General features: G+C 36.9%; 1 protein-coding gene across 2 annotated transcripts in view; it reads left to right on the top strand.

Moving 5' to 3' along the window:
* Nucleotides 1–11,561, top strand: part of TBCA (tubulin folding cofactor A) — a 25,629-nt gene extending 14,068 nt beyond the window's left edge. For both annotated transcript variants that reach the window (XM_030237335.2, XM_050987015.1), the window contains exons 2-4: nt 1,358–1,463; nt 8,529–8,615; nt 11,320–11,561. In XM_030237335.2, coding sequence (XP_030093195.1) covers nt 1,358–1,463; nt 8,529–8,615; nt 11,320–11,400 — 274 coding nt within the window. In that variant the 3' untranslated portion in view covers nt 11,401–11,561. The remainder of the gene's footprint in view (nt 1–1,357; nt 1,464–8,528; nt 8,616–11,319) is intronic.
* Nucleotides 11,562–12,028: the final 467 nt, after the last annotated feature.

The following is a 12,028-nucleotide window of genomic DNA, read 5'->3' as shown; positions in this document are numbered from 1 at the left end:
TTACTGATGCTAATACTGGAACTAGTTCCAGTAGTTGGAATTACAGCCACTCATTTAGTGTCTTTATTATTAGTAATTAGGTTCCTGTCTTTCTCCAGTTCTACTTCTCAAAGCTAGTACCTGGCTTACTTGTAGAAAATGGCCTAGTCTACTGACCCAGAGTGTGTGCTCTGCACACAGCTAAGATGCTTTGTAAGGCTGACAGCCCTTTCTGCTTATGTGACTCTATGAGGATTGAAGCAAGTTCAGGTGCATGTTGCTACAGCCCAACTTGGAGCCATGGCTTAGGGCTATTATAGCAAATAAACTCTTGTTTAAAAACAGGGAGCTCCAGCTCCCGTTCCAGCTGTTGCATTATCACCATATTCTCAATGGATTTTTTTTTGCCATACAGCTGCAATGGTGCTTTTGTAGCACCTTCACTTCACAGAGGTTCTTGACACCCCAGTAGCATTCTGTCCATTCTCAGCACTCCTAGTAGGGCACTTAACTGTGACAAATGATGATGCATTTGTGACAAACACTGATGCACTATGGTCATGAAGCTCTCTAGTAAACCTTTATTTATTCTCTTTTCATTGTATAATAAATTCTTTCATTCTTTAATCTGAGTATGTTCTTTTTGATGTTAAATTGTCTTCAAACAATCTTATACAGGTTGATCTTACCCTTGTTTGGGGAAGGATTTTTTTCAGCATATATGCAGAAGTATCTCCATATTTGTTCTGCTCCTGAACTAGCTGAAGAGAAGTTGTTCCAGTATTTTTCAGATCCTGAGAGAAGCTTTGGTTCATATCTAGTACTGCATAATCTAACATACACCTAACGAATACGTGTGATAAAGTGGGAGATGCAACAGCAAAATTGCACTAACAAATACTAAAGTTTGATAATGGGATTGCAGTTTAATAGTTACAGTAGGACATCATATTAGACTAGCTTAATATTCCTCTGACCTTCAAACTTACATATATTACTCTTGAATTTATGCTTATTAACAAAAAGCATCCTGCTCCTAAGTATAGGTCCATTATTACGTTTAAAACATGGATTCCTTTTCCTTTGAAAGACCGGAAATGAGGAAAATTGTTGGAATATAAGTTCTGGAACTGTTACTTTTGTGTGTGACCCCCAAACCAGCATCAAGATAAGTGGAAAAAATACTCTTTTTATAGTCTAGCTAAATTTATTATTTCCTAGATACAGGGTTTTTTTTTGCAGTGGTTAGAAGCTTTTTTAATAAAACTGCATATTATCTTCCAGGCCTGTAAGTTTTGAGTGGGGGGCTGTTTTCACTGATGTAACTTTTTACTGTAATAGAATGAGATTAACACAATCACTTTGTTGTTAATTGCAGGCTGGCAAAAGAAAAAATTATGTATGAAAAAGAAGCAAAACAGCAAGAAGAAAAGATTGAAAAAATGAAAGCTGAAGCATGCGATGATTATGGAATTAAGAAGCAGGTAAACTAGAACTTGTTTTATAAAATCCTTATTTGTTTTCATTGTTGTTTCCTTTAGATAGAGGAATCTCCTGTACTTTTTTCTAGACTCATGTTACATAAATATTAGACTAAAATCCTGACTTAAAAAACAGCCGTAGAAATTTCTTTAAGGTGTTAAATTACAAGGATTATAGTTTATATGTATGTATATGATTACTTAGTACTTTATGTCACGATGACTGTTAGTCACTAACTGTGTGTGAGGCCATCATGAACTCTTTCTTGGAAATACAAAGAACCTGTCATGAATACATGGTCTCGGTGGATGTAGGTAAACCAAGTGCTTGCTGCCAACTGGAAATGTTAGAGCAAAGTCAGAATGCCCAGTAGTTAATATGAAGGGGAAACATTTCAGGTCTTGACTACGCCAGTATCCTTCTGGTAAAATTACAAACCTCAGAGAAAGAAAGCAGGGGGTATGCAGCTGCAGAACTGATGGAGTTTATAGTGAAGTCATAGATTAGGAGGGGGCATGCTGCACTTTGGTGTGCTCAAGCGTACGGTTTACTGTCACTATTAAGTATGATTACAATTTTTCTTGGAAGTTTACCACAAGGATAGTGGTTGCAGACAGTTGGGACATACCGTTTTGGGAGAAAAAGTATCACATCTACTCACAGGAAGAACTTGGGTTTGGGACATTGGTGTTTATTCTGTACAGAAGTATAAAATGTCTGTGTTTCACTGTGTTCCTCATATTATTTCAACTAACAATGTTACCTTTTGATTATATTTTTGTCCAAGTATTTCCCAGATGCTTTATCTCAAATCTTCACAGAAATCAAAACCGTACTAAAATTATTTTCACTTAGTAGTCATAAACATAACCTTCTGAAATCCTGTCTTTATATTTGAACAATATTTCAAATACAAAATTAACAAAGGATAGGAGAAAGCCCTTTTAGAAAAAGTTAAACCAACTTTTTTTAGTAATTTTTTTTCTTTTTTCAGTTCATATATCTATGCCCTGACTTGCTTTCATTATGCCGTGGGAATGAAATACAAATAAAGAATTTGTATACAAATAAAGATTTGTATTTATGGAGTGGACCTGTCTTCTGCCTTACCAGACTGAGACTTGAAGATCTACAAAACACTAGCCTTTCTGAAGATCTGGTGCTAACAAGAACTAATGAGTACAATTCCTAATTTTAGTGTTCCCCATTCATCAGATTATTTGACTGTATCATGGTATTTCCACAGTGACCTGCAAGATATCATGAAAGTCAAAACTAGTAATGGCTATGAACTTCTGCTGAAATTGCTACCTACTACTTGAAGGTCTTTCTAGAGAACAATGACAAAAGCCTTCACAGAAAACAGTCTTGATTCATGCAGAAATTGCGTGATCCACTTTGAAAGCAATCAGATTCTCCAATGACGTTTTTCACTTCTTGTTTATTTAGCACACTTTGCATTTTGGAAGTTAATATTTTAGGTTATTAAAAATTTGGAGACTTCAAAGAAAGTTATATGGTTCCAGGAGAGTTTGCTCAGAACAATATTTTGGATACAGTAAAGACTTTAAGATCTTTTCCAGAAAAAATATCTGTAGTTACACATTTTAAGAATTGCTTCTAGTTAATCTCTAATTTCCATTCTAGGGTGTGTAACTCTTTAAAATACAGTTGTAATCTTTATTTTGGTAAAGAAGCGTAACATTTGGGGTGTGGGAACGAATTCAGTCATTCTTGAGACTAGGAGAATAGTTTTAACTCTTGGTTTAGCTGACGTATAAATCATATGTGTGTCTGTGTATTTGTGTATTTATATACATGCACAAATCAATCCAGAGTTCAGGCAGGGATTCTTCAAAAGCCTAAAAGCAATACTTTCTCTTGATGTAGTACTGTTTTCATTTACCTTTCTAGTTACAACTCAGAATATACAGTTTTACATACAAAAGTGAATACGGAAAATTTCATTTTAAAGTGAAAAATACCATTCCTACAGCATATGTAGTCTTTAGAGTATGTGTGGTCTGTAATGAGGGATCAATCCCTTTGTAGAATAATAGGGTTTGATTCAGTATTTTTCTCCTAACTCCTTATACATTTGGGCAACTCGTGGTTCCAGTGGACGCAAATCTTTTCTAGCAGAGGCAGTGATCATCTGGGATGGTTGGCAGTTGTTACACGCTAGCCCTCACCTGAACTGTCCAAAAAGACTTGCTTAATGAGGAGCAGGTTCAATACCAGAAAAACAAAAAGGACAGTTTTCTTGCAATGCAGTTAGATGCTGAAGATTCCATTGTAGTGTGCAAGAAGACTTTGTTATGGTAATAAATATTAAAATACTTCTGATTTGTCCCACCAGGTGCAAATTCTGCTTATAGTTTCTCTGGGTAGCAAGAAGTAGTGTAGGTTTAACTCCCTGCTGATTTTGTCTCTAATGAAGTCCTAGTTTCTACTCAGTTATAACAATTCTCAATTTATGAAGAATTTCCAGAGGATTTCGTAATGCTACTTTAATAGAGAATTTTCACACAGTATCATTCGAGTGCAGACTAATGATAGAAACCTGTAGATTTCTGTATTTCTGTGTTTGTTGATGTTCATATATAAATAAACATCCTTTCACAGCTCATGCTTTTATTTTGAGACTTGTGAGCCGTGGGGAAACCAAGGTATCTACTCAATGTTTCCCCTCTCTGGGATTGTAGATATACTCTGGTGGTTTTGCTAACTGGCAACATTTTTACTGATAAGTGAGTGGTAACTTTTCTGGTTTTTGAATGTAATTCTACAGTTCCAAGTTACTTCTTGAGTAATGTTATTTCTAGATTAATTAAAAATCCAATGGATTTAACACAGAATTTAATCTCTGCATGTCAGAAGTACAGAAGAGTATATAAAGTACATCTTGCTCATACAGTTTTTTTCCAGTATTTGTGAAAACTAGACTATTAATTTTGCTTTGTTGAGTGAAAGAGTGCCTTCTGAAACAGCTAAAAAGACATGCATTTGGAAATTATTTACTATTTTGGAAAATAATGTGAAGGATGGTAATTTGCTGCTGATCTTGTTATTGGTGGATTTCTTGCCAAAAGGAAGGTTGTAATGTTCTAGAACTTATAAAATGTCTTTTTAGCCTCAAAGAAATATTCTGGTTAGTTTAGTTGGCTTTTTACATTCTTAGCTCTTTCCAACCCCCCACCTGATTGGTCCGAAGTTTCTTTCTTCACAGATTAAGATTAGATTAAATGTGTAGTTTTACATCAGTCTTGTTATTTGCAAGTACGTTTTCTGCTGCCTAAGAATAGATGATCTTTGTTTAATAATATGAATTCTGGCTCTGGATCCTTGGTAAAGTGGCAGTGGAAATGCAAGTGAAGACCTAATGCTTCTCCTTTTTATTTTGACACTGTCCTTAACAAAAGCACAGTTTGTTTACTGAAAAGCCAGCAACTGGGAATTCTCTGGACCAAGTATCATACAGTATCCCTAACACAGACCTGGTATTAAAAGATGCATTCAAACTTAATGAAAGAAACCAAATTATGAAAAAGCAGTACTGTGATCGTCCTTTTCCCCTTCGGTTTTCCAAAGAGTGCTTTCCTTCTTATCTAGGCAGATATAGTACCTTTTGGATTCCAGACTTTATGTCTTTAATGTCCTAAAGTGATCTGCTTTAGAAGAAGCAGGATTGGATCCTGAGAGGAGCTGTAAAGAAAACTCATTTGAAATATGAAGGTATTACGTCTAGAGGGTTTTCTCCTCCTCTGTCAGTTTTCATGCTAGGGGTGGTATGTTGTTCGTTGTTGACATGTGGCCCTTTTTTGAAGTGCTCCAGCACTTCAAAAATTAGTCAATGGATTCCAGCACTGTAGAAACAAAACAGTGTTCCCCAGTTTTTTATTAAAAGGTCCTTCAGGAGTCTTTTGATCAATGTATTTGACAACTTGCATACAGCGAGGTTTGTATACCGTATTTGTGGATAGTTAAAGCTTCTTTTGGGCTTGAAAGCAAGTAACTCATAAAATTGTGTTTCCTAAAATTCTTGTGTGCATTTATGGGGGTTTTTTTTTGTGTCCAAATTCACCTTAATGCTATATCTCCTTTGAGTTCCTGCCTTCCCTATGCCCAGCTTCTTGCTACATTATCTGTGCTGTACTACTCCATAGATCCCTATGCCACAATCCTGGCCAAGTACATTGATATTACCAAGGCCCAGTATCTTGATACTGCTTCTGTTTACTACCGAGATGAGAAGTACTGCCACAGTGTGGATTTAAGTTACAAATATGGATTAGCCTACCAGCAGCCTTAGCATGATTATTTATTGTGTGCTACTTATCTTACTTAGTGGGATTACTAAATTTTGGAACCTTTGGTGTTTGTAATACTTAGAGATTACTTTTTTTATTTTAGTCTCTGTCCTTCCACCAGATATGGCTGTAATTAGTCAATGGATTCCAAGGGCTTTACAGGCTTTTTGAGGAAAAGTAGTGCAAACCAGTAGCACTTGTTTTAACAAACAATTTTCTGCATGTCTTTTCCTTATCTCTGCTATCTTTGAGTAGATCCATACTGTCAGGATTATTTGTACAATAGAAAATGGGCAAGTGATTATGTGACAGTATTTAAAAGCTAGATTATTTGTGTATATAATTGGTACATATATGACTCATTTACATTTGTCCTGGTTTTTAGCCCACCTCTTCTGTTCAGAACACCTCTTCTCATGTGAAACAATACTGCCGTTATAACATGTGACCCAGTAGTATATCAGGGTGTCCTTCTACAAGTAAGGAGCCCTATGGAATTTGTTTGGGTTTTTTGTTTTGTTTTGGGGTAGGGTTTTTTGTTGCTTTCAAATTATTTGTGGATCTACATATCCCTAAATCTCTTGGTTAGATGTGGGTCAGTTGGGGAAAAAAACCCAAATCAACATACTCAGCTTCTGTTTTTTGAAGCTAATAAAACTGATATCTCTGCCTCCCTCATTATTATTACTGCATTTTTAAAAGTTATTAAATTGTTCTTATCTCAGTCCACAAGGTATACCTTTTCTTCCTGTTGTCTTCTCCCCACTAAGCTGGGGCAGGAGCAAGTGAGCTGCTGCCTGGTGCTTAGTTGCTGGCTAGGGTTGAAAAATCTTTCAACTCCAGTCTTTAGCTGGAGTTTGAATTGCTCTGCTCTGGTCAGTGGAATTTGAGTTGCTGCAGTGCACATTACAAGGATGGAGATGGCTGTAGTGCCTGGCATTGGAGTTTGGGTGGCTATCGTGCTTGTCACCCTTACACTTCCATCTGAAAGTTGGGGAGAATTTGTATAGAATTTGAAGAATAAACACTTTTAAAAATCCAGTCAAAAAGCTTATATAATTATTTGAACTTTTGACTTTACTATGTATTTTTGTAAAAGTAAATATTCTTATCTGGGATTATCAGCATTACTTGAAAAGAAATTGGTTTATGCAGAAGTTAAATCATAATGGCTGCACAAAATTCCTGTTCTAGTCTCCAGCTGTTTGCACCTACTGAATACAGTTCTAGGATTTATCATCTTTCAGATTTTTATTCATCATTACACTACTGGCACATATAAATAAAACTTCGGTTACCCTTTGGAAATCAGTCAAATATTGTTTTGAATAGAATTATTTGGGCAGATATGTTTATTTCTTAGAGCAGGCAGGACTATAGCTTACAGATTAAAGATTTACATGCCTTCCCAGGTTGCTTGTCTAGTGGCACATATCAAATAAGTTACTAATTTCATATTATCTGCTAAAGAAGCTTTACAACACACAGATATTTCGTATCTGTGTGGCACAAGGAAGTAATTACTGGATATTCTCACTCCTGTAGGTATCCTACTACATAAAGCAAAAGGCATCATATCATGCAGTTTATGGCACATCTCATTCTATGGCTGTTACATTTACTGATGAAAGTGTAAAATTAGAAACTAAAATTTTTTCTCTCAAAAACAAATGGTCTAAGTGACACTTAAAAACTTGCTGATAATATCTTGTTACACAAAGCCTTTCTGAATACATAAATGCTTTCTTAGCTACAGCTTAACATCCCTTTTACAATGACCTTTTGGAACAGCAGGATTAATACTAGTAGGATGATACAACATAGGAATGACAGAAAGAAGCCATCTAAAGAGAAGGCTTTCTGTTGCAGGTTATCCTGAACAGAGATGTTCCATATCAAAATATCTAACAGATTTTAATTTCTAAATAGATTTTATGTTACTGAACAACTCTGCACATCTTTTCTTCTCAGTGTTTGGTGTTCACATCCAGAAATACTCCATGAAATAAATGTTCCCTTTCTTAAAACTGATGTTGTTTTCTTTAGGAGGTGGCAGGGTTTTCAGATTCAGTGGGGTGCCAGTTTAGTAATTTTGTTCAAAGTGCATGGTGAGAATAATCTTTCTCCTAAAATGAAGCACAAAGATATGTAATAACTTTTTATGCATGATAAGCATCAAAAATATGAGCCTGCTGGTCTTTGCTTTTCATTTTTCTTTACCTTTGTCTTTCAGTCAGAGCCTCCTGCAGTCTGCACACAATGTGATCAATAACTCAATAACTTTTTTCATGCAGTAATTATCTCTATGGGGTATTATCTGAACATTCTTTTTCTTTATTACCCAAAAGATGCAGGAGATATTTATATAACCAGCTGATCCCCTTTTGGATGAAGCTGCTTCATGACAGCAGGAGAAAGTTTGTTCTAAATAGACTTTTTAACAAATGCTGAAAACCTTACTAAGCTGTACTTTTTGGCCAAGGGAAAGATTATTTTGAATACTGTCTTGTACTTAATACTTGATACTCAGTTAAACATAGAGTAAATGAAAATGTGCTACAAATTAATGGAGTTTTAAGCAATTTTGCTAAGTGAATGTCTTTTAAGAAAAGAAGCCTATTCAGAAGATGTGTACAACTGTTCTGAAGTTCCTAGATAATGACTAGATTGCTGATTTTTCAGAGTAAAAACTTGTCCTACAGGATAATGTTTCTGTCTGGAACATATTCTAATTTCATTGTCTTCTGATTTTCACAGATTGAGATCTTACAAGAGTCCCGAATGATGATTCCAGACTGCCAACGCAGACTAGAAGTTGCACATGCAGAGCTTACTCAGCTACTAGTGAGTATTGCATCACACCCCAACTGATGAAGAAGTGCTGCAGTTCCTGGATAAGCAACTGCAGCAAATAAAAACTGGATTAAAGAATTTTCTGTAGGTCCCAAGACCAGCATCATATAAGATTACCAGTATTTTGCTTTAGATAGCAGTCTTTGCAGACTTGGTCTTCAGTCTGTGGAGGCTGTTTGTGTTAGAAGCTGTCCCTAATGTAATGTACGCTGAACATACACTTATTCCAGACTGTGAAAATGGACTCAGAACTCCTGTGCTAGTTCCCTCATCAGAAAAATCAGTTCACCTACTTCAGGTCTGTAGATAGTATAAATGTATATAATATGCTTGTAGGGAACTGAAATTGTCAAATACTTTGGTTACTACTCTTAATATGTTATTGAGAAGTCAGAGGAGTCCTTGCTGAGTATTGCTTAATGTTTTATTAGTGAAGTGAGCAGTACTGCCCTGCTTTTTAAAATAAAAATACGTTTAGGAATAAAGAGTATGTTGCACAAATAGATTCACTGAACCTATACTGTGTTTGGAGATGATAATGCTTATTTTAAAAGCTGCCTTCTCATCAAGAATTCGGCTACACACATTGATGCGCAATAAATGGTATTGGGAGGCTAAAAATATACATCCTAAATTATGTCCCAGATATAATGTTGGTTAAAATGCAAATACTTTTTAATGGAAAAGTCAAGGTATCCTAATCTCAGGTAGTTTTTCTCTACTGTTTGCCAAAATAAATGCTCAGTACCTGACAGGATTTAGACTCTTGTTGTCATTCAACTAGTTACTGAACAGTTAGTCTAAATTTCAGTGGCATGCAGAAAGGGTGCTATTGATCCATAGTATGCAAACCCAAAACAAGGAAAGGGGACAGTTACTATTGCTATTAAGAATTTGGAAGTCTTCTTGTGTTGCTTTCTGTGCTTAACTCACCTTCAATACATTTATTAAAATGTACTGTATCCTAGTATGTTTTTCAATTGTCAGTCTACTTAAGCATTTTTCTAAGAGTACTCTTGATCTGAAGTTTGTTCTTACTCATCCCTTGGTTTTCGATCAACACTTATCAAATAAAGGTATGCATAGGTCAAATCCACTTGCACATGACAGCCGTTATCTGGGACCTTAAGCAGTACAAAAGAATTCACCTGTGCTTTGAGAAACATAGAATGTGTGTTTTCAAAAATTATATATTCCTCATTTCATAGAATGGTTTGGGTTGGCATGAACCTTCAAAGATCATCTGTTCCAACTCCCTTGCAATGACCAGGAACATCTTCAACTACATCAGGTTGCTTAGAGCCCCATCCAGCCTGACACAGAGTATTTATTTACATGGATGTGACACCTACCACCTCTATGGGCAATCTGTCCCAGTTCTTTACCACCCTCCACTTTAAGAAACTTCTTCTTTTTATCTAGTTTGAATCTATTCTCTTTTAGTTTAAAACCATCACCATTTGTCCTGTCACAACAGGCCCTACTAAAAAGTCTGTCCCCGTCTTTCTTGTAGGCTCCTATTAAGTACCGAAAGGCTGCTGTGAGGGCTGCCCAGAGCCCTTCTCTTCTCCAGGCTTTACAAACCCAACTTTCAGCCTGTCCATAAAGGAAGGTGCTCCATCCCTCTGATTGTCTCTGTGGTCTCCTCTGGACTCCTGCCAGCAGGTCCATGTCCTTCCTGTGCTGGGACCACAGAGCTGATGCAGCACTGCAGCTGGGGTCTCAGCAGAACAGAACAGAGGGGCAGAATCCCCTCCCTGCCCTGCTGCCCACACTGCTCTGGATGCAGCCCAGGACTCGTGTGGCTCTCTGGGCTGTGAGTGCCCATGGCTGGGTCATGTCCAGCCTCTCAGCCACCAGCACCCCCAAGCCCTTCTGGGCAGGGCTGCTGTGATCTGTGCATCCCCAGCCAGTGCTGGTACCAGGGCTGCTCTGACCCAGGTGCAGCACCTTGCACAATGACCTTGTTAAAACACTTGAATTTTTCCATGGGCCCACTTCTCAAGCTTGTCCAGATTCCTCTGGATAGCATCGCATTTCTCAGTTGCATCAGCTGAGCTACTCAGTTTGGTGTTATCTGCACATTTATGGATCTTACTTTCTGTGTCATTAATGAAGATATTAAATAACACTGGTCACCATACAGAGCCCTAAAGAACTGGTCACTGGTCTCCATCCAAACATTGAGTCATTGACCAGTCCTCTGGTTATGATCATCCAGCCAATTCCTTATCCAGTGAAGAGTGCACCCATCAAATCCACTTCAATTTAGAGAGAAGAATGTTGTGGGGGACCATATATTCCACAATGACAATTCCCTTTTTGCAGTCTTTAAGGACTTCACCTGACTGCCATGACTTTTCAAATGTCATGGAGAGGAGTATGGCAACTGCATCAGACAATTCCTTCAGGAGTCTGGGAAGCATCTTGTCAGGTGCCATAGACTTAGGTACATTCAGATTCCTCAGGTTGTCATGAACCTGATCTTTACTTACAGTGGGAGGGACTTGGCTCTCCCAGCCCCTGTTTCATAGTCCATCCGTTTGAGAGGTGTAGGAAGATGCTGCCAGTAAGACAGAATTATTCTTGAGTATCCTCAGCTTTCTCCTTATTTGTTAGCAGTTTTTTAACTTCTTAAATTTAATCCCACAGCATTTGTTTTCAGAGTACTGAAAAATGTTGCTTTTGATTACAGGAAAATGAAAAAGAATTGGAAGAAGCTGAAGAGTATAAAGAAGCACGTTCCATACTGGAGTCAGTGAAGCTGGAAGCCTAGCTGTTTTCCAGTTCTCTCTTTATAAGCATTAGCACGGGGTCCATTCCACAATTTCATTTGACTATGGCTCTACTACTTTTGTTGACTTGCTAAAGTTCCCTTTATGCAAACTGAGCTTTCTCTAACTGCAAGGTGCATCAAATAAAGAATATTCTGAAACATTTGTGTGTTCCATATTCGGGCAAAAAAGATATATTTCCAGTTCACCTCAATTTAAAAAAAAAATAAAAAAGAAAAATAAAGCCCATTTATTTAAAGTAAGTGTAATAGTTAATATAGAGAACTTAAATCTGAACAGTTCAGTCTAAGAAACAAAGTTTGGCTATGTGAGGGACCAGTAAATACTTTAGAATGAAATAGTATTATAGAATAGTGTGGGTTGGAAAGGTTCCATCTAGTTCCAAACCAGCATGGGCTTTAGAAGCACCTTATATTTGAAATAATATACATTACAGCATAAAAATCTGTACTGAAAGAGAAGGTAGACCAAATAACCCTTCCCAGTCACCTACCTTTTTAATATGGTGCAATTTTTCTGTAGTTTTATCAAGTATGTACTCCTTGTTTATCTTTGAGTCCAAGACAAAGCTGACTCCAGATGTTTCTCAATGTGCATGGCACTGAGTCA

Source organism: Serinus canaria, chromosome Z (assembly GCF_022539315.1).
Source record: "Serinus canaria isolate serCan28SL12 chromosome Z, serCan2020, whole genome shotgun sequence".
Lineage (NCBI taxonomy): Eukaryota > Metazoa > Chordata > Aves > Passeriformes > Fringillidae > Serinus > Serinus canaria.
The sequence above is the reverse complement of the archived record's forward strand: the minus strand, read 5'-3'. Positions and strand labels throughout refer to the sequence as shown.